The sequence below is a fragment of the Salmo trutta genome, chromosome 30 (genome assembly GCF_901001165.1).
Source record: "Salmo trutta chromosome 30, fSalTru1.1, whole genome shotgun sequence".
Taxonomy (NCBI): Eukaryota; Metazoa; Chordata; class Actinopteri; order Salmoniformes; family Salmonidae; genus Salmo; species Salmo trutta.
Genome location: NC_042986.1, coordinates 9831695 through 9855856, shown reverse-complemented (window position 1 = coordinate 9855856; position 24162 = coordinate 9831695). Strand labels below are relative to the sequence as shown.

General features: G+C 42.5%; 1 protein-coding gene across 3 annotated transcripts in view; it reads left to right on the top strand.

Annotated features, from left to right (window-relative positions):
* spryd3 (SPRY domain containing 3) overlaps positions 1–24162 on the top strand; it is a 97032-nt gene that overhangs the window by 44063 nt on the left and 28807 nt on the right. The window contains exon 7 of one of the 3 annotated variants that reach the window (XM_029722613.1): positions 19780–19929. The exons of 1 other annotated variant lie outside the window; for it this stretch is intronic. In XM_029722613.1, the coding sequence (XP_029578473.1) occupies positions 19780–19929 (150 nt within the window). Of the gene's footprint in view, positions 1–19776; positions 19930–24162 lie in introns of all 3 variants that reach the window. One more of the 3 variants, XM_029722612.1, reaches the window with a different exon arrangement.

Here is a 24162-nt window from a genome sequence, read left to right as displayed (position 1 = left end):
TCGTGACACCTCCAGTTGAGAGGACTGAGAGAGACCATAGTGAGGGTAAGTAGTGAGGGTAGACTGAGGTCATAAAAGAGGGTCTGCGGGTTAAGACAAATTATTTCTGAGCTCTGCTTTCCTGGACTAATGGTTGGCAGTGGCACGGAACGGGATGGTACGAGCCAAGGCCTGGCAGCTCACCAGGTTGTAAAAATTCAGTAAGGGGAGTAGCGGGACTCCAAGGAATGTTTTACTCCGTCTCATGTGGTCGGAGGTTTTCACAGCTGGGGTGTTCAGCTGTGTTTGTGTGTGTCCTGCAGGCGACCATTTTGTTTAGTTCCTTTTTTGTGTCTTACTTTAGGAGCAAGTGAGTAAAGTAGCCCTCATCAACATGAGGAGAGGGTGATGATGGTGGTTCTGTTGATGCTGGAAACAGATAAGGGCGAGTTTTGACAAGCTCAAGGTCTTTTCGGGTGGAGATCTGAGACTGGCCTCTTAGGTCTTACAACCATTCTCTTCACACGAAGACTAGTACAATATAGTTGTTTCTGAATCTGAACAGACCAGGGTTCAAATAATATTTGTTTCATTTCAAATACTCCGAGCTGCACTTGACAGAGCTTGCCTGGCTCTCTAAATAACCTACTTGGAATATCAGGGCGATAGAGTTGCACTTTAATAGCCCTGGGTGGATCTCTGTGGGTTTTAGTTTCAACATTCAGCAAATGAAAACCAATACTTCAAACTTTTATCTCTTTTGGTGAGAAGCAAATCTCTCTCTCATGATGTGTTAACAATTGTTCCATTAAAAAACACCTGGCTCGTCTCATAGTTTTCTAAACAGTGTGTGTGTGTGGGTTTTTCCCTCCCCCACATGTCATGTTAGTTCCTCTGTTGAATGAGAGTATTAATCTGATGTATAGTAATTAGAAGCAATGCAAATATTATTTCATATGTACTGTAACTATGCAACGGAGCTTTCCGGTGAAAGTTTCCGATGACATAGCTATACAGTTTGTATCGCGGATGGGCGTCTTATCATTTTATACCACTTAGGCCTACGTTATTGTACCGTATTCTTGCCTGGCGTTGTTTAATTTGTCAGTATCACCATTTGTAGACTTTGCCACAGAATGGAATACTTTTATGTGTTGTTATTCAAAACTATAATAACTGTTCTGATTCTGAATGATAACCGTCCTAACAGATGGTAGAAAAGGGACAAAGAATTATGATGCCACAAGAAAGGTACAGTGCCTTCAGAAAGTATTCATGCTCCTTGACTTATTCCATATTTTGTTGTTACAGCCTGAATTCAAAATGGATTAAATGTTGTTGTTTTTTTTCTCACCCATCTACACACGATACCCCATAATGAAAAAGTGCAAACATGTTTTTAGACATTTTTGCAAATGTTTTCAAAATGAAATACAGATATGTAATTTACACCCCTGAGTCAATACTTTGTAGAAGCACCTTTGGTGGTGATTACAGCTTTGAGTTGTCTAGGGTATGTCTATATCAGCTTTGACTTGTCTAGGGTATGTCTATATCAGCTTTGACTTGTCTAGGGTATGTCTATATCAGCTTTGACTTGTCTAGGGTATGTCTATATCAGCTTTGACTTGTCTAGGGTATGTCTATATCAGCTTTGACTTGTCTATATCAGCTTTGAGTTGTCTAGGGTATGTCTATATCAGCTTTGAGTTGTCTAGGGTATGTCTATATCAGCTTTGACTTGTCTAGGGTATGTCTATATCAGCTTTGACTTGTCTAGGGTATGTCTATATCAGCTTTGACTTGTCTAGGGTATGTCTATATCAGCTTTGACTTGTCTAGGGTATGTCTATATCAGCTTTGACTTGTCTAGGGTATGTCTATATCAGCTTTGACTTGTCTATATCAGCTTTGAGTTGTCTAGGGTATGTCTATATCAGCTTTGAGTTGTCTAGGGTATGTCTATATCAGCTTTGACTTGTCTAGGGTATGTCTATTAGAGGTCGACCGATTATGCATTTTCAACACCGATACCGATTTATTGGAGGACCCAAACCCCCGATACCGATTAATCGGCCGATTATTGTTATATATTTTTGTAATAATGACAATTACAACAATACTGAATGAACACTTATTTTAACTTAATATAATACATCAATAAAATCAATTTAGCCTCAAATAAATAATGAAACATGTTCAATTTGGTTTAAATAATGCAAAAGAAAGTGTTGGAGAAGAAAGTAAAAGTGCAATATGTGCCATGTAAGAAAGCTAATGTTTAAGTGCCTTGCTCAGAACATGGGAACATATGAAAGCTAGTGGTTCCTTTTAACATGAGTCTTCAATATTCCCAGGTAAGAAGTTTTAGGTTGTAGTTATTATAGGATTTATAGGACTGTTTCTCTCTATACGATTTGTATTTCATATACCTTTGACTATTGGATGTTCTTATAAGCACTTTAGTATTGCCAGTGTAACAGTATAGCTTCCGTCCCTCTCCTCGCTCCTACCTGGGCTCAAACCAGGAACACATCGACAACAGCCACCCTCGAAGCAGCGTTACCCATGCAGAGGAAGGGAAACAACTACTCCAAGTCTCAGAGCGAGTGACGTTTGAAACGCTATTAGCGTGCACCCGGCTAACTAGCTAGCCATTTCACATCGGTTACACCAGCCTAATCTTGGGAGTTGATAGGCTTGAAGGGGTGGAACGTTCCAACAGGAATCTGTTCCAAAAAACGTAAAGTAAAAGGTTGCCAACCAACATCGCATACAAAGTAGCAACGCATACAAACCTAGCTAACTAGCTGCCAAATAGGCATCAACTCACCACGTAGCTTATTCTTAATGTTTGTCCATAGGCAAACAGACATGTGAGGACAGACATTTTTCGGAATAAACGTGATGAGTGAAAAACGCAATGAAATAGACCACTCCCTACCCGGTATCTTATTCTGCCGCTATACAACTTTGTATGCGTTGTTTTTTGGAAACCTTGTTATTTACGAAGTTTTTGGAATAGATTCCTGTTGGAACGTTCCACAAATTATACCCACCCAGGTTGAAGTCATAAACAGCGCAATGCTTGAAGCACAGCGAAGGGCTGTTTGAATGAATGCTTACGAGCCTGCTGCTGCCTACCACCGCTCAGTCAGACTGCTCTATCAAAGCATAGACTTAATTATAATATAATAAACACACAGAAATACGAGCCTTAGGTCATTAATATGGTCGAATCCGGAAACTATCATCTCGAAAACAAAAGTTTTTTTCTTTCAGTGACATACGGAATTATATTTTATCTAACGGGTGGCTAAGTCTAAATATTCCTGTTAGGCATTGATGTTTATGGTTAGGTACATTGGTGCAACGACAGTGCTTTTTTTGCAAATGCACTTGTTAAATCAACACCCGTTTGTCGAAGTAGGCTGTGATTCAATGAAAATTAACAGGCACCGCATCCATTATATGCAACGCAGGACACGTTAGATAAACTAGTAATATCATCAACCATGTGTAGTTAACTAGTGATTATGTTAAGATTGATAGTTTTTTATAAGTCTAATGCTAGCTAGCAACTTACCTTTGCTTCTTGCTGCCCTCGCGTAACAGGTAGTCAGCCTGTTAATCCATGTGGAGTGCAATGTAAGGCAGGTGGTTATAGCATTGGACTGGTAACCGAAGGTTGCAAAAACGAATCCCCCCTGAACAAGGCAGTTAACCCCCGTTTCTAGGCCGTCATTGTAAATAAGAATGTGTTCTTAATCTGACTTGCCTAGTTAAATAAAGGTGTAAAAGAAAATAAAAAATCGGCAAATCGGTGGCCAAAAATACCGATTACCGATTGTTATGAAAACTTGAAATCGGCCCTAATTAATCGGCCATTCCGATTAATCGGTCGACCTCTGTCTATATCAGCTTTGAGTTGTCTATATCAGCTTTGAGTTGTCTAGGGTATGTCTATATCAGCTTTGAGTTGTCTAGGGTATGTCTATATCAGCTTTGAGTTGTCTAGGGTATGTCTATATCAGCTTTGACTTGTCTAGGGTATGTCTATCAGCTTTGAGTTGTCTAGGGTATGTCTATATCAGCTTTGTACTTCTGGATTTGGGCATTTTCTCAAGCTTTGCTAAGTTGGATGGGAAGCAGCAGTGAACATCAATCTTCAAGTCATTCCACAGATTTTCAATGCGATTCAACTCTGTGCTTTGGCTGGGCCGCTCAAGGACTTTAACATTCTTGTTCTGAAGCCATTTCCAGCATTGCTTTGGCTGTATGCTTGGGGTCGTTGTCCTGTTGGAACGTAAATCTTCACCCCAGTCTAAGGTCGTTCGCACTCTGAAGCAGGTTCTCATCAAGGACTTGCCTGTATTTGGCACCATTCATTGTTCCCTCTATCCTTACCAGTCTCTCATTCCCTGCTGCTGAAAAGTTGCTGCCATAACCATGCTTCACGGTAGGGACAGTGTTAATTGGTGATGAGCTATGCCTGGTTTTCTCCAGAAATAGCTCTTTGCATTTAGGCCGAAGAGTTACATTTTTGTCTGATCAGACCACAATCTGGGTAGAGTCTGGGTAGTTCCATGTTTTTTTCCATTTCCCAATGATGGAGACCATTGTACTCTTGGAAACTTTAAGCACTCTAGAAATTGTTTTATACCCTTCTCAGATATAAGCCTCATCACAATTCTATGTCAGAGATCTACAGACATGTGGAATAAGTCAAGGCGTATGACTACTTTCTGAAGGCACTGTAAATTACTTTTCTGACAAGTGTGATTTTTATGGGGCTGAAGAGAAGTGAGACGTGCAAAGCCACAGAATGCAGAGTAGTACAATGGTGACGGCACTGACTTGCCTTCCATGGAGTCCTTGTCTTTGAACACTGTTTACATTGCAGTTGGCGGGACGGGCGCTCCTGTTTAGATAAGTGGGTATCAGATCCCAGCTGTTTACCAACTGTCAGCATCAGGCCTGTCTGGCAAAACACTAAACCCATCCATCACAAGTTTTCCTCTCTATAATAACATAGGCTATGTCCTCCATTTTCAAATGTACATTGCTGTTATAGTTTATGTTCTTGAGATAAACTGAGTCAAACTCATAGAATCAATGTAATAGAAAAGGAATCATATATATATATATATATGGTCCTATTCTCCCCAACTTCTTTTCCAATGATGGATGGATGTACAGTTGAAGTCAGAAGTTTACATACACCTTAGCAAAATACATTTCAACTCAGTTTTTCCACAATTCCTGACATTTAATCCTAGTAAAAATCCCCTGTCTTAGGTCAGTTAGGATCACCACTTTATTTTAAGAATGTGAAATGTCAGAATAATAACAGAGAGAAGGATATATTTCAGCTTTTATTTCTTTCATCACATTCTTAGTGGGTCAGAAGTTTACATACACTCAATTAGTATTTGGTAGCATTTCCTTTAAATTGTTTAACTTGGGTCAAACGTTTCGGGTAGCCTTCCACAAGATTCCCACAATAAGTTGGGTGAATTTTGGCCCACATGCTTTTTCAGTTCTGCCCACATATTTTCTATAGGATTGAGGTCAGGGCTCTGTGATGGCCACTCCAATACCTTGACTGTGTTGTCCTTAAGCCATTTTGCCACAACTTTGGAAGTATGCTTGTGGTCATTGTCCATTTGGAAGACCCATTTGCGACCAAGCTTTAACTTCCTGACTGATGTCTTGAGATGTTGCTTCAATATATCCACATAATTTTCATACCTCTTGATGCCATCTATTTTGTGAAGTGCACCAGTCCCCCCTGCAGCAAAGCACCCCCACAACATGATGCTGCCACCCCCGTGCTTCACGGTTGGGATGGTGTTTTTCGGCTTGCAAGCCTCCCCCTTTTTCCTCCAAACATAACAATTGTCATTATGGCTAAACAGTTCTATTTTTGTTTCATCAGACCAGAGGACATTTCTCTAAAAAGTACGATCTTTGTCCCCATGTGCAGTTGCAAACCGTAGTTTGGCTTTTTTATGGCGGTTTTGGAGCAGTGGCTTCTTCCTTACTGAGCGGCCTTTCAGGTTATGTCGATATAGGACTTGTTTTACTGTGGATATAGATACTTTTCTACCTGTTTTCTCCAGCATCTTCACATGGTCCTTTGCTGTTGTTCTGGGATTGATTTGCACTTTTCACACCAAAGTACGTTCATCTCTAGGAGACAGAACGTGTCTCCTTCCTGAGCGGTATGACGGCTGCGTGGTCCCATGGTGTTTATACTTGGGTGCTATTGTTTGTACAGATGAATGTGGTACCTTCAGGCATTTGGAAATTGCTGCCAAGGATGAACCAGACTTGTGGAGGTCTTGGCTGATTTTCTTTTGATTTTCCCATGATGTCAAGCAAAGAGGCACTGAGTTTGAAGGTAGGCCTTGACATACATCCACAGGTACACCTCCAATTTACTCAAATGATGTCAATTAGCCTGTCAGAGACTTCTAAAGCCATGACATAATTTTCTGGAATTTTCCAAGCTTTTTAAAGGCAGTCAACTTCGTGTATGTAAACTTCTGGAATTGGAAAATTGGAATTGTGATACAGTGAATTATAAGTGAAATAATCTGTCTGTAAACAATTGTTGGAAAAATTACTTGCCATGCACAAAGTAGAAGTCCTAACCGACTTGCCAAAACTATAGTTTGTTAACAAGAAATTTGTGGAGTGGTTGAAAAACGAGTTTTAATGACTCCAACCTAAGTGTATGTAAACTTCCGACTTCAACTGTATGTGTATGTGTGCGTGCGTGCGTGCGTGCGTACGTACGTACGTACGTACGTATGTATGTATGTATGTATGTATTAATTAGTACCAGTCAAAAGTGTGGACACACCTAGTCATTCAAGGGTTTTTCAGAATTGTTTACTATTTTCTACATTGAGGTCGAAGGAATTGTCCGTAGAGCTCCGAGACAGGATTGTGCCGAGACACAGATCTGGGAAAGGGTACCAAAAATGTTTTGCAGCATTGAAGGTCCCCAAGAACAGAGACCTCCGTCGTTCTTAAACGGAAGAAGTTTGGAACCACCAAGACTCTTCCTGGCCAGGCGGACAGCTCTAATCTGAGCAATCAGGTTATTTCATTGTTTTGATGTCTTCACTATTATTCTACAATGTAGAAAATAGTAAAAATAAAGAAAAACCCTTGACTGAGTAGGTGTGTCTAAATTTACGACTGGTCTGTCTCTGTCTGTTATTCTTGGGGGGATGGGGGATTGCTCAATTCCCTTAATGTCATAATATTACATCATTACTGATTTATTGAACTCCTTTTGTCATGGTTTTTAATGGAAGGTACACAAAACAGACAGAACACGTATTGTGTAATCCATATAAATCAGTTTTGACTAATAGACTAAAACTCCCAATTGAAATAAGACTTAGGTAATGTTATAAGTTGTATTGTCCGCCGCCATGCTCTTGCTCCTGTATGTTTTGTCTTGTGAGGAGGCATTTGGCTGGCTGTGCTGCGTACGTGCTGCTTGATACAAATGCAAGCAGCCAAATCCCTCTCTCCCTGTTGCCACAGCAGCGGCTGTCCCCACCAAGCTAATCCCCCCCCCCCAGCATAGTGCTGCAGAGGGCTGGGCACCACCTCAGTCTGCTGCTGGAATGACTGAGCTCTCCCTCCCTCACACACACACACACACACACACACACACACACACACACGCACACATCTCGCTTACATGCACGCACGTACATACACCTGCATGGCTGCCACTGTCTTTCTGTTGTCACCAACATAACACCATTTTCTATGCTCCCTGACTCTCTAGCTTTCATTTTGGTGATTATCAGCGAGCTGGACACAGTCAAGGAACTATGTGGGTTCATTTCTACACAGTTTTCGATTTGGTTTTATTCATTTCAAAGTATATTGAGTTTGCACCCCCCACCCCCATAATGTTCTGTCTAGACACTTTTACACTTACCGCCTGTGGGCTGCATTGGGGAAAAAGGGGGATACCTAGTCAGTTGTACAACTGAATGCATTCAACTGAAATGTGTCTTCCGCATTTAACCAAAACCCTCTGAATCAGAGCGGTGCCGGGGGCTGCCTTAATCGGACGTCATCGGCACCCAGGGAGCAGTTGTTGTTGTCGTGGGTTAGCTGCCTTGCTCAAGGGCAGAATGGCAGATTTTTTTCCCACCTTGCCGACTCTGGGATTTGAACCATCTTAACTGCTAGGCTATCTGCCACAAACATTTGTTTTACTATCCTTGTGGGGACCAAACAATTGATTCCCATTCAAAATCCTATTTTCTCTAACCTTAACCCTAATTTTAACCATAAACCTTAACCCCTAAGCCTATAATATCATGTTTTGGTTACTTGTGAAATGTTTCGTTGTCAGAATGTTCTTTGCTTTACTAACCTTGTGAGGACTTCTGGTCCCCACAAGGATAGTAAAAAACACACACACACACACACACACACACACACACACACACACACACACATGTGTCCTCCTGAAGTTTTAAATGGGCTGACTGTTCCAGTATTAAATCCCAAATTCTTCTTCTTAGTGTGTCAATTAACCTAGAAAGATCAAATCATCATGTCCTCTTGCCCCTTCCAGGTTCCCCCACCTAAACTTGAGCAGCACATAGAATATATTATCATCTGTGCTGGTGTCCAGCCAACACATGCACCTCTCCATAGAGTTCTATCTGAACCACCAGTCATGTTATTTCCATTTGCTAGAGGAGCTAACACCCTTCTAAGGTTGCCTGGTTCCTTCCTTGGAGGAACAGTTGTCATGCATCCCATCATGATACTGTTTGATCTGCTGAAGTTCATCAGTTTCCCATAAACTGTGTAATTCCCCTGTTGAGAACCACTAGGCAGGCAGGCAGGCAGGCAGACACTGCAGGCAATGGCACCGACCGGAGTGTCCTCTGACTGTCTCCACGATGGGAACAGAACAGCGTGAGAAAGTGTGTGTTTGTGAGTATGAAAGGAAGCTCTGATGAATACTGTATGTGGGAGGTTTAGGCGAGGCCGGGCCAACCTGCTTCTTTAACTAGACGTCTCACTGAAAATTTCCGCTTAAGTCTGCATCATATCTGAAAAATGGCCTAGATGGCAAGAGATATCTCACACGAATGACAGTGACACAGATTAAGAATTGTGTTGATTTAAATAGCCAGCTACTGTTTAAAGTAAGACTGAGACTTTATGATATTCAAAATATTGGTTCTGGTTCATCATAGTTTAGCCGAGTTGTTAGTTAGTTGAGCTGTTCTACACACTTTTTCCTATATAGTGCACTACTTTTGATGGTCATCAGGGTTCTGATCAAAGTAATGCACTATATAGGGAATAGAGTGCCATTTGGGGTGCAACCACAGACAATAGAGATGTATGTTCCATTTATTCTCTTTAGTCCTTTTGAAAAAAACAGCATAGACCAGCATGCATTTTAAGCTGGTCTGTGCTGGTCAGTGCTGGTCTGATGTTGGTCAAGCTGGTCTGACCAGCATGGTCTCGCTGGTTCTGCAAGCCAACTAGCATGGTCTAACTGGCTGTGCTGGCTGACCAGCATTCATTGTGTTTTCAACTTACTGTTGAGAGTTAGAATAGTAGATTGAACGAAGTGCAATTTTTTTATTTGTTTGTGCAAAAGTAGTTTTTCTCATGACAGTCACTCTATTAGCCCTTGTTGTTGTTAAGTTAGTGTAGCGTCCAGATATCTAAACTTGTAGGAATTATGGTTGAATAACCGACCGGGGGGCCCCCAAGTCACTTACTCAGATATTATATTACAATCTACAAACATTTATCTCCACCCTATGGCAAAATGTTTAGATTTGCAGCAAACTTGCTTTAAAACTACAAAATGTTCACTACGTCCCATGGCAAAATGTGTGAATTGCAGGAAATGAACAAAATTTTGCTTAGGACCCTCAGAAGGCTAGGGCCGGCTATGACTGCATGTGTGGGCATGGATGTGCTTACGCAGACCCTCGAGCAACTGTGGCCCCCCCCCAGAATTTTTGTGGCCCCGACCCCATAAAAGTTGCCCATCCTTGACCTAAACCATTTAAACTGGAACAACCATTTCAGTAACGGGTGCAATAAACGGATAGGATTCGTTTTTTATCTTTGTGTAGCATAAGATAAATGTATTGATTTAATCAATCAATGTATATGCAAAAACAGATTTTGTAACATACAATTAATTTTTTTTTTTACTGCAATACATTTACTTGACTTAAAGGGAAATTCCACCAGTGCTCTATTTCAAAATATACACTACCGTTCAAAAGTTTGGGGTCACTTAGAAATGTCCTTGTTTTTGAAAGAAAAGCATTTTTTTTGTCCATTTTTAAAATAACATCAAATTGATCAGAAATACAGTGTAGACATTGTTAATGTTGTAAATGACTATTGCTGGAAATGGCAGATTTTTATTTTTATTTTTATCACTCCTGTGTTCCAATGGCACATTGTGTTAGCTAGTCCAAGTTTATCATTTTAAAAGGCTAATTGATCATTAAAAAAACCTTTTGAAATTATGTTAGCACAGCTGAAAACTGTTGTTCTGATTTAAAGAAGCAATAAAACTGGCCTTTAGACTAGTTGAGTATCCGGAGCATCAGCATTTGTGGGTTCGATTACAGGCTCAAAATGGGCAGAAACAAAGAACTTTCTTCTGAAACTCGTCAGTCTATTCTTGTTCTGAGAAATGAAGACTATTCCATGCGAGAAGTTGCCAAGAAACTGAAGATCTCGTACAACGCAGTGTACTACTTCCTTCACAGAACAGCGCAAACTAGCTCTAACCAGAATACAAAGAGTAGGAGGCCCCGGTGCACAACTGAGCATGAGGACAAGTACATTAGAGTGTCTAGTTTGAGAAACAGACGCCTCACAAGTCCTCAACTGGCAGCTTCATTAAATAGTACCCGCAAAACACCAGTCTCAACGTCAACTGTGAAGAGCCGACTCCGGGATGCTGGCCTTCTAGGCAGAGTTGCAAAGAAAAATCCATATCTCAGACTGGCCAATAAAAGATTAACATGGGCAAAAAAACACAGACACTGGACAGAGGAACTCTGCCTAGAAGACCAGCATGGTCTGTGTCTTGTCGTATTTGGTGTGTTACTAGTAGGCTACAAATTAACACAGGTACATTGCCTCCACCTACTTTTCAAAGTGCAGTGATGATTGTACCTTATTTCCAAAATATTGGGTAGAAAAATGTACCATCATCAGAGCTCTAAAGTATGACACATTTGGTCGCATATGCGACAAAATATTTTGCTGTGCGACTAGGAGTTTTATTTTGGGAGCAAAATCTCCCAGATAATAATTGTTGTAATGATAAGGCTTTGCTGTACCCTTGTTTCCTCCTGCCCTAGAGAAACAAATGAGTACTACAGCAAAAATGGCTTACTTCCAGGTCAAAAGATCTGACCCATATTACCGGCGCAACATTTGTATCTTACTATAGCGGATCACAGGGACTGCATTTTACATTCATAAACCATGTCGTTGGCCGTTCTAAAACTGGCGACGTCGTTAACCATTTGTTTACACTTTGTTCAGTAATGTTACCTCATTGGCTAGCTATCTAACAACCTGGTAACTTTACCGGTATATGCAAACATTTGGGGACACAGACGTAAAGGAATACCATCTTCAGGAGATCAATGATCATAGCAATGAATGAATGATAGATCTCTTGTATGTTGTCATCACAAACCTGACATTTTTAAAGAAACAGTGTACCATTTTCAGTGTATTGCATCCCATTAGGAAAATAGTGCTTTTATACAACGTAGAAACCAAATATTCCACAAATGATTTTGTAATTTCAATGACTGGTATTTGTATCAAAATGTTTTACTTTTATAATAAATCAATGTATTTACAGTGTTACATATTAGTTTCTAGGGCACATGTAGTTCGAAAGTAGCTAGAATTCATATTGGCCTGGGGTATTCAACCGGGGGTCCACAGAGGTACTGCAGGGGGTCAACGGAAATATAGAGTGCCTTCGGAAAGTCTTCAGACCCGTTGACTTTCTCCACATTTTATTACATTACAGCCTGTTTCTAAAATTGATTACATTGTTTTTTTCTCCCCTCATTAATCTACACACAATATCACATAATGACAACGCAAAAACAGTTTTTTTTATACATTTTTGCTAATTTATAAATAATAAAGCAACTTAAATATCACATTTACATAAGTATTCAGACCCTGTACTCAGTACTTTGAAGCACTTTTGCCAGCGATTACAGCATCGAGTGTTCTTGGGTATGACGCTACACGCTTGGCACACCTGTATTTGGGGAGTTTCTCCCGTTCTCTGCAGATCCTCTCAAGCTCTGTCAGGTTGTATGGGCAGCGTCGATGCACAGCTTTTTTCAGGTCTCTCCAGAGATGTTTGATCGGGTTCAAGTCCGGGCTCTGGCTGGGCCACTCAAGGACATTCAGAGACTTGTCCCGAAGCCACTCCTGTGTTGTCTTGGCTGTGTGCTTTGGGTCGTTGTCCTGTTGGAAGGTGAACCTTTGCCCCTGAGTGCTCTGGAACAGGTTTTCATCAAGGATCTCGCTGTACTTTGCTCCGTTCATCTTTGCCTCTATCCTGACTAGTCTCCCAGTCCCTGCAACTGAAATACAACCCCACAGCATGATGCTGCCACCACATTGCTTCACTGTAGGGATTGTGCCAGGTTTCCTCCAGACGTGACGCTTGGCATTCAGGCCAAAGAGTTCAATCTTGGTTTTATCAGACCGGAGAATATTGTTTCTCATGGTCTGTGAGTCTTTAAGTGCCTTTTGGCAAACTCCAAGCAGGCTGTCAATTGCCTTTCACTAAGGAGTGGCTTCCGTCTGGCTGCTCTACCATAAAGGCCTGATTTGGTGGAGTGCTGCAGAGATGGGAGAAACTTCCAGAAAGACAACCTTCTCTACAGAGGAACTCTGGAGCTCTGTCAGAGTGACCATCGGGTTCTTGGTCAACTCCCTGACTAAGTCCCTTCTCCCCTGATTGCTCAGTTTGGCCGGGCGGCCAGCTCTAGGGAGAGTCTTGGAGGTTCCAAACTTTTTCTATTTAAGAATGACAGAGGCATCTGTTCTTGGGGACCTTCAATGCTGCACAACATTTTTTGTACCCTATCCCAGATCTGTGTCTCGACACAATCCTGTCTCTGAGCTCTACGGACGATTCCTTCGACCTCATGGCTTGGTTTATGCTCTGACAAGTGTGGGACCTTAAATAGACAGGTGTGTGCCTGAGCTCAATTTTGAGTCTCATAGCAAAGGGTCTGAATACTATTGCAAATAAGGTATTTCAGATTTTTATTTGTAATACATTTGCAAAAATAAATAACTTTTCACTGTCATTATGGGGTATTGTATGTAGATTGCTGAGGATTTATTATTTATTTAATCCATTTTAGAATAAGGTTGTAACATAAGAAAATGTGGAAAAAGTCGAGGGGTCTGAATACTTTCCAAAGGCACTGTATCCCCACTTGGTGCTGGATTCCAATAGGAATTAGACATCACTTTCCAAGCCTGCATAATGTGACTTGATGCTGGTATGCTGGTGACCAGAAAAACAACAGCAGGGATGTCTCATCTCTGTTTTTCTGCAGAGGAAATAAAACAGAGTTAATTTGTTTCCCAGCTACAGTGAGGGAAAAAAGTATTTGATCCCCTGCTCTTAAAGGGAGTGCTCCTAATCTCATCTTGTTACCTGTATAAAAGACACCTGTCCACAGAATCAATTAATCAATCAGATTCCAAACTCTCCACCATGGCCAAGACCAAAGAGCTCTCCAAGGATGTCAGGGACAAGATTGTAGACCTATACAAGGCTGGAATGGGCTACAAGAACATCGCCAAGCAGCTTGGTGAGAAGGTGACAACAGTTTGTGCGATTATTCGCAAATGGAAGAAACACAAAAGAACTGTCAATCTCCCTCGGCCCTGGGGCTCCATGCAAGATCTCACCTCGTGGAGTTGCAATGATCATGAGAACGGTGAGGAATCAGCCCAGAACTACACGGGAGGATCTTGTCAATGATCTCAAGGCAGCTGGGACCATAGTCACCAAGAAAACAATTGGTAACACACTACGCCGTGAAGGACTGAAATCCTGCAGCGCCCGCAAGGTCCCCCTGCTCAAGAATACATATACATGCCCGTCTGAAGTTTGCCAATGAACATCTGAATGACTCAGGACAACTGGTGAAAGTGTTGTGGTCAGATGAGACCAAAATGGAGCTCTTTGGCATCAACTCAACTTGCCGTGTTTGGAGGAATAGGAATGCTGCCTATGACCCCAAGAACACCATACCCACCATCAAACATGGAGGTGGAAACATTATGCTAAGGGGGTGTTTTTCTGCTAAGGGGACAGGATAACTTCACCGCATCAAAGGGACGATGGACGGGGCCATGTCCCGTCAAATCTTGGGTGAGAACCTCCTTCCCTCAGCCAGGGCATTGAAAATGGGTTGTGGATGGGTATTCCAGCATGACAATGACCCAAAACACACGGCCAAGGCAACAAAGGAGTGGCTCCAGAAGAAGCGCATTAAGGTCCTGGAGTGGCCTAGCCAGTCTCCAGACCTTAATCCCATAGAAAATCTGTGGAGGGAGCTGAAGGTTCGAGTTGCCAAACGTCAGCCTCGAAACCTTAATGACTTGGAGAAGATCTGCAAAGAGGAGTGGGACAAAATCCCTCCTGAGATGTGTGCAAACCTGGTGGCCAACTACAAGAAACGTCTGACCTCTGTGATTGCCAACAAGGGCTTTCCACCAAGTACTAAGTCATGTTTTGCTGAGGGGTCAAATACTTATTTCCCTCATTAAAATGCAAATCAAATCTCTCACTGTTCAAATAAACCTACCATTAAAATTATATACTGATCATTTCTTTGTCAGTGGGCAAACGTACAAAATCAGCAGGGGATCAAATGCTTTTTTCCCTCACTGTATCACCACAAAACTATTACAAGCTCCTCTCTTTCATTGGAGGTAACTAACATTCTCCCTGCTCTTTCTCTCGCACCCCCCCCCCCCCCCGAAGCTAACTAACCAGAGATTATTCGGGGGGGGCAGCAAGAAGCTTCTGCTGCAGGCAATTATGGTCTTAATATTACATCATTTGGAGAGTAGTTGTGTGTGTGTGTGCGTACTTGACTGTGTGTGTGTGTGTGCAGTAGAAGAATTATATCAAGGTCATTCCTGGCCCCAACTGGGAGATTTTTACTGAGGGAGATTTTTTTTTTTCTCTTCGTTTTTTTTTTTTACACTGACTCACTTATGTAAGACTTATGTCACAAAGTGTAATAATGACTTTCTAAACACCTTTTAGGTAACAGCTGCTTCTTTTCTTTTGAAAGAAAGTTACTCGACTCAACTTCCACTCGGAAGTGGAAGGAAGAGATTAAAGGTGGAAACCGTGTAGGAGTCTGCATGAAAGGGATGGGAGTTGATGACACAGCGCACCCCCCCCCCCAAAAAAAAAGTTGTATCATGTAACTACAAGTGAACTAACACTTGCACTTTACTTTTCTCCCCCTTACTAGCTCTGACTTCGCTGAGCTATTTTATTGAGGAGAAAAATGTACTTACTATGACTGTGAAATTTGGTTGTCCCAGCTAGCTATCTTAAGATGAATACACTAACTCTTAAGTTGTTCTGGGTAAGTGTCTGCTAAAATGTAAATGTACAGCCAAAGCCAAATGAAAGGTTTCTCTTCATCTGCAGTGGGGCCATGACTGTCTGGTGTTGTTGTGCTGAGTACATCCGGAAGACGGCTTATAAGAAAACGTTTTAAAACTAAGGAGTCACTACTTCAACTCTTCAAATAAGAAGTGGGCCTTTTTTTTTGGCTAGTCAAACACAGGAAGGTGATGGATGTAAGGCTACGAAGCTAGTGTTGCGTTCTATACTGTGGTAAACAAAGGCTATGTTTTGATCCCTGTCCTCTTGCAGGTTCTGCTTTTATCTAGGCCTACTCCACTGTCCACATCACTTCAGTATCTTCACACGCCATAGACATAGGACTAGAATGGTCATTTCCTTTCAAGTCAACGTTCCGTGATGGGTGGACCAGCGGCCATTCTATGCCCTACTTCATTCTTTTTCTATGTTCCACACCATCTGCCATGTAGACCTACAGTTCACCTGACACACAGTCAGTGTAAACAGACCCTGGAATCATTGTCCTGAGTGAGTGATTGATTTAATTGGGTGCGGTAGAAAAATCATCTCACACACCCTGTCTCTCTGTCTCCCTCTCTCTCAGACCTTCACAGCCTCACCCGTGTGTGTTCAAAACATTCCTCTGAATTTGGCATTTGTGGGGAGTTTATTTACCAAGTGATAGTGAGGGAATGAGTGATTGATTGATTATTTCTATTTTTGGAGTGTGTTTTGATTCTGCAGTATGTTGACTAAGTTTCAATTACACACTTTCAAGTGCTGCTGTATTGCTTCAGCACAGACGGCGCAGCCTGCGTGCCAGCTTTTTGGCCATACGCAGCACTACTGATAGAAAGCTATCAATGGTCTGTGTCAAAATGATAGTTGGTTGTGTTTTGGTCAGTCAAATCCATTTTTATTTGTCACTTGCTCCGAATAAAATGGGTGTAAACCTTACCGTGAAATGCTTATTCACAAGCCCCTAACTAACAATGCAGTTAAAGAAAGAGTTTAGAAGATATTTACTAAATAATGTAAAAATAGCAGCAGTGTAAAAACAAAAGGGAGGGTGGGCATGTCAATGTAAATAGTCCAGGAACTTCTTCTAGGTTATTTGGGATCAATTGGTTAAGTATGATTGATGGGTCATTTGGTAGGCAACTGGTGAGTAATCATCTGATTCACAAATTGCACCCTATTCCCTATTTAGTGTCGTTACTACTTTTGACCAGAGCCCTGGACCCTTGTCAAAGTAGTGCATTAAATAGGGAATGTGGTGCCATTTGGGGTGCAGTAGAACATTTTACACAGGCAGCACACAGTGGCAGCCAAACAGGTACCAAGCCCAAGCGGGCTGGTTGGGAGGGAGAGGCCCTCTAATCTCCTACGTTTCTTCCAAATGCCTCCAGGAGTGACAGGAAACTTGGAAGACCTAGCCCCCCCCCCCACACACACACTCACACACTACCCCTACCACCAGCCCTGACACCAACACCCCGGATGGTGCCATGATCAGAGAGAGAAGGAGAAAGGGAAGAGATGGAGAATGAGAGAGAGCAAAAGGGAGAGCAGAGAGAATGACTGCAGGCATCTGTCAGCACTCTCACTGAAGCGTGTTCCAAGCTGCTGGGAGGGAGAGCTGATTAAAAACCTCTCTCTCGCTCTCTCTACCTCTCTCTTTCTCTCTCTCCATTACTCAGCATCACAGACGCGGGAAGGTGTGACAACACACTCGCTGCAACTCCCTCTCTCCCTCAAAATAACAGCTACTGTCCAGGCATGAAAGTTGAAGAGGTTGAGGAGAAGGATAAGATAGCAGCGAGAGAACAAGAAAGGACAGTCTAAAAAATAAGATTGTAAAGAAGTGGATACCCATTAATGTAGGGTAGGCCTGTGAGTTGAGGATACACAAGACAAGACAGGGCACTCATTTTTGTATTTTTTTGCAACTGGCCAGACAGAGACAGTAATAGAATGAATTGTGTTTTTTTAAAGGGAAGATTTTTTTTTTTGTCAGCTGCTGACGATGTCTTTCATGTCTGAGTTTTAGGACGTGTAATAACCTGATTGTGATTTGGAAGATTAAAAGTATTTGCCAATAAATAAAAAAAATTCAGATGATCAACTTTCACGATCCCTGTCCACTTTAAATATAGCTTTCATGTCCAGATTCCCTTCCAGACTGTAGCATCTGGGTCGTCAGCAGTATTATACAGGTAACTGCCAAAATAAAGGAAACGCCAACAGAGTGTCGTAAGGTGTTGGGCCACCACGAGCCAGAACAGCTTCAATGCACCTTGGCATAGATTCTACAAGTGTCTGGAACTCTATTGGACGGCTGCGACACCATTCTTCTACAAGAAATTCCATCATTTGGTGTTTTGTTGATGGGAAAACGCTGTCTCAAGGGCCACTCCAGAATATATTGTTGACAGTTTTCATATTGAGAGTGGAGTTTGACAAAGTTGATCCTGGCCTGTGTTTGTCCTTTCTCACTTGATATTGCTGATGTAAGGAGTATGTATTTTGGGTGTGAGATAGTATGCCCGGGTACTGTAAGGAACACTCTACCTGGATTGGTCCTTCATTCAATCTGTCACAAAATAATTGAAAGAACTATATTTTCTTGACTGAGACCAAGTTAGGAAGTTATTTATTTCCACTGGATGGATAACCAGGCAACATTCATCATCATTTAATTGAGGGAAACCTTTCCTTTTGAAGTAGAACTCAAAACCGCTGTAGGCCTATTACCTTAACGCACCCAGGTGTTGTCACAAGCTTATTAGAGGAGTCCACCCCCACTTTGTCTCATCTTTTCTCTTCCACTTCAAGCTGAAGGCGTTCCTTCGGTCTCTCTATTCTCTATGACACACTGGATGGAAAAATAGGAGCAGCACTTGGTTGCCTAGCTGCCCACCTACTTGCCCTTCCCATAGAAACCTGTTCTTCTGAGGCTTAGTAATGTGTTTTTCCTATAGGATCTGTTAAGCCTTCCATATTATAATGTTCAATCAGTGGAATATTTGGCGAGAGTATTTACGCATGATCAACATGGGCGTGCCTGTTACAGTGGTAGTATGACTGCATGACTGTGTTCCAAAATGGAACCCAATTCCCTATTTAGTACATTTGCTAGTCTGTACTTGGTGACTTCCTCCTTATGCCGGGCGTACACTACACGACTTCCAAAATCCTAACATCGCTTTGCCTCTGTGTTTCCTGTAGTTTGTTGTCTTGCCAACGCACACTAAATGATGTGGCATAGACGGGGGGGGGGGGGTCACACACTACAAGATTCTTCACTTGGTCGTGAGGGTTCTCGATGTCACGCTGTCTCGCGAAAACAAGGTGATGATGTGATTAGATTGTTAACGTAGCTAGAACGAGCTGTAGCTCAAACCAGCCTCAAACATTCATGCTTGCCATGCAGAGTTGAAATATCTAGCCAATACATTTTTAATTGAATAGCATTGCTTTCCATTTTTTATTGAACAGCATTGCTTGTGAACTACAAAGCTGTGACAATATGACACTGGTTGCAAGTACAAATGCATAGGCTACCAGTAGTAGTCATGGCTCCTGCTTGAGAGTCTACACATTCTGGGTGATGCGATACAACATCATCATCTCACTGGCATCTTCTCTGGCAAGCTCTCATTGGCTATTGCTGATCACCATTCTCAAAACTTGTCGTTGCACATCTCACACTACAAGAGCATAGCCGATTTTGTGCCGATAAAATCAAACCTGTTTGAAAGTATCGGGACCTCTGGGACGGCTCAAAGATGTGATCGGTAGACCTTAGATTCCGTCTCGGACCCACTCACGTTAAACGAAGGTAGATGACGGTAGCGCGCCCCGAGTATGCATCAACATGTGGATTTTGTCTCCCATCTGGGACAGCTAAATCGGGGCCAAAATCGTGTAGTGTACGCCCGGCTTTAGGTGTATCTGTCTTTTGAGTACTCCAAGCGTGTTCGTGAAAGGCCAACTTAGTCAAAACTACAGTATGTTGTATATGAATACTGACCCTATTTCCCCCCCCCCCCCCCCCCCCCCCCCCCCACACACACACACTTTAGCAGCTCCTGGAATACGTCGGGAAGGGGAAGAGCATCCTGGACGTGGGTCTGGCCCAGGCCAGGCAGCCCCTCAGCACATGCTGCCACTACTTTGAGGTGGAGATAGTGGATGCTGGAGAGAAGTGCTACATTGCCCTGGGCCTGGCCAGAAGGGTAAGCACTGTACAATTGCACATCAGTAAACTTATGGCCACACAGAGACAGATGAAATCACATGCATTCATCAATTGTCCATTTTTGTCAAAAGTTAGTCAACTATTTTCGGAAGAGTTGCGTGCGTGTTTGGCAATGATCTCCGTTGTCCATCTGTCAACAAATGACTCCCATTGGAAAAACCATTTGCTTCTGGCCTCCCGAGTGGCGCAGCGGTCTAAGGCACTGCATCGCAGTGTTGCAGCGTAACTACAGCCTGGGGTTCGATCCCATTGGCCCAGCGTCTTCCAGGTTAGGGGAGGGTTTGGCTGGTGGGGCATTACTTGGCTTATCACGCTCTAACGACTCCTTGTGGCGGTGCCGGGCGCCTGCAGGCTGACCATGGTCGTCAGTTGAACAGTGTTTCCTCCGACACATTGGTGCAGCTGGCTTCCGGGTTAATCAAGCGGATGTTAAGAAGCACGGCTTGACTGGTCATGTTTCGGAGGACACAAGACTCGACCTTAGCCTCTCCCGAGCCCATTGGGGAGTTGCAGCAATGATACAGGATCATAATCACGAAATTGGGAAGAAAAAGTGGGTAAAAATTACAACAACAAAAATTAACATTGGCTCAATCTGTAATTTTCTGAGACAAAATCTCTGTCTGGCCATAGCCTAAGGGTAAGCATTCATAACTCTTTATACAGTTTTTAACCATCAGCACCACAGAGAAGTATAGGTGGCATTTATTTAGTCAGATTCTGCTTGTTTTGAAGTTGAGGAAGTAATAGTACAATCGTAAAACACATTTAGGTACAGTACAGGGTTCGTACAGACAGTGGCAAGCCAAATTCAAGGACTCGCAATTACTTTTTCAAGCACTAATATTTATTTTCAAGGACCATCAATTTGAAGTAGTTCCTATTATGCCATTGTTTCTAGTCGCCACCGGATGGCAGTATGTTGCCACAACTTCATGAAAAAAAAAAAACTTACTATTCATGACTACCTTACAAGTTCTACTCAATAATACGTTTTCTCTACTTATTTGCAACATACATGAGTGGTAAGTCAGTACTAAAAAGGATGGGGTCTGAATACTTTCGAATCCACTGTACCTACATACTTCACTCATTATTCAACACCTTTGTTGTAGGAATAGAACACAGTGTGCTTGATGAAGAGGAAAAAAACAATTAAAGAAATTTTAGCACGACTAATTCAAACCCCTCATCTCGTTTTCCAAAGAATGCACATGCGGTTCCCATCTAATGTTAGCACAGGACAGGAGCTGCTAGACTTTCCATAATAACCTGTGTGCCTTGAAGCCTAACACAACAAACAGTTGTACGGGAACTGATCAAAACAACGAGCAACATCTGGTCTTACACCATTGTAGACTGGAACAGAGAAAAAAGAATACAGGTTGCCCCTATGGCCAACAGTAGTGCATAGTATAGGGAATAGTATACAATTTTTGGACGTATTCATAATATACAAAGGTATCAATGGAAGGCCAAGACTGAGAGATGCTCAATGGCCGATTTATATCACCCATTTGGATTGCTCATACTGTCTGTAGAGGATGAAAAGGGCTGGGACTGACTGTGTAGGTCTGACCTAGGAACATCAGTCATGAGGTGTAATGAACGCCAGCCACAACCCAAGGCCTGGTCTACGTGGAGGTGCCCTGTCCTGTCATGCTTGCTCTGATCTCTCTGTGGCCATGGGCATGGCTCACTGTAGACAGAGACTAATTACTCTCAGGTCTTGAACCGACCGGCGACCGCAGACTGAAACTAGTCTTGTCTTGTGAAAGGGAAGGTTGATTTAAGGTCAAGGTCACTGGGTCCGACCAACCAGACTTGGGTTCAATACATTTAAAAATATATATTTTAAATTATTTGAGTGTTTGCTTTAGCCTGCTTGGAATGCCAAGTGGGCAGTGTTTGTTCTTTTGGTACTTGTCTATCGGTTCCATTGCAACAGGAAAGCTTAGTCAATCATAGCTATATGTATTTGAAATGATTTCAAATAGTATTGAATCCAGGTCTGTCGACCAGACCAACCTGCTCCTCCTCCCTTCCACTCTGAAAAAAGGAAGACATTTTGTTAGTGATAACTAACTCCATAACGTTTCCTCCCCTTAAGACTTTGTCCCCCTCAGTCTCTCTGCATCTGTGTTTGTTTACAGAGACATTATGGCCTCCCTTCTCCAAAGGACAATTGAGGTGATAAAGCAGATAATTGAAAGGCTGGTTAATCGCTGTTTACTCACCAGAATGTTACATGTTGTTGGGATCAGTTACTTCACTCAGACAGCATCTTGCTAGATGTCTCAGAGTGGATGCCCAACACACACACCCTCGCACGTGCACACACACACACACACACACACACTCTGTCTGACTGACTGCCCGGTTGACTGCCTGCCTGCCTGGCCCGGTTGACTGCCTGGCTGCCTGCCCCGGTTGACTGACTGGCTGCCTGCCCCGGTTGACTGACTGGCTGCCTGGCCCGGTTGACTGACTGGCTGCCTGGCGTTCATCCAGAGGTGGATGAACGCAGTGCCCTTGTTTGGGTGTAGGGTGTCGTGACGTTGTATTAGTTAATGTGACGACTGTTGCTCATCGAATGATTAACGGTTTATAATTACGTGATTAAATGAATTAAGCAATGAATCAAGCAATTATTAACTCATTAACCTGGGGCACCATGGGAACATTGTTTTGATTGAGTTTCTATTTCCCAAATTAACTCAAAGGATATCAGAATATCGATTACAACAGTCGCTAAATTAATCAATTTCCTCTACAGTCTCATAATCTGAACGTCGTATAATCCGGGAATCTGCACGGACCCGGGCTTTACCACTGAATTTACCACACCAATCTTAGTTGATTATTTATTTACTAGCAAGCTAAAATGATGATAAAAATGCACATACACAAAACACAGTCTAGCTATTGATTAGGACTTAGTATAACGGGCCAACACACTATGGCGCTTGTTACCCAAAATGGGGATTTTAAAGAGAGAGAAATAAAGGAAGTACACGAGAGAAATATACATTTGGGTTCATTTGTCAGCCATGCTTATTTAAAATTAGCCTTGCCCCGAACTGCCGCTCTTATGGGTCAGAATATAATGATGTAATTACGTGTTGGAGTTCTCAGGTGGGAAGCTCCGCGTGGGTCGTTTAGGCTTCTAAATGACGCACTTCTCCGGCGCAACTCTCTGGTTGTCCTCACGATGTCGGTGTCCTTCTTGGCTAAGTGGTCTGATCCTCACCCTTGATCGGAAAGGGGTCTTCTGAGGACAGACAGCTCTGTAGCTCAGAGCTCACAGCTTCGGCTCGAATGGTGTCGATACCACGATTCAATGGAGAGTGGAGGCTGGGTGGTTCGGCTTGAATTCACCCGCTTAGACACAGCTACTCGTCCGTAGCTCGTGTAGAAAAATATTTCTTTGTCTTCAACCTTGTGTTTCGTTTTGGGGTTCGTCGACTTTGTTAGACCTTAGCTGCAGCTTGGGGTCAATAGTCTCCTATGTTAATTCTTCACTCTCCTGTCTTATACCCTCGGGTCAGAAGTGGGTGTAACCGCCTTTAGGGCAATTCTCTGGGCGGACCAAGTAAAGGGGGCAAGGCTTAGATTTGGCTAAAAATCCGATTTTAGACACTAACTTCACATTTCATCTTTACCAAAACATTCTGTTTGATTTGGATATTTTCCAAACAGCGTACAATGTATAAACATCAGGCATATACTGGGAAAACTCTTAAAGGTACAATGTTATCATAATAACGTCATCTCTTAACCTTTAAAAACAAATACAAAAGTTACATACATTTTAATATTCCACTTTTCGTCATAACCACCATTGTGGCTGACGGAAACCATTGTTCCAAAGTCCCTTTATTGCATGTTTAATGTTCTGAGGCCAGTTCTCCATTGTTAGGACAAAGGAATTTCTCTGTGGCCTAAGTTTATTATGGGCATGAGGTGTCATAAAACCCCCACATCTTCAGACCCCTAGATCTCTCCTCCTCTGTTGGGGGTTTGGGAGATAATCTGTAGGGTGGTGGTCTCCTGTACCCTGACCTGATCAGGACAGTCATGACAGTGGCCTGATCAGAGCCTGAAGGTATGGAGGTGCCGTTCCCCTCACAGCTCCGTAGGCAAGCACCATGGTCTTGTAGCGGATGCGAGCTTCAACTGGAAGCCAGTGGAGAGAGCGGAGGAGCGGGGT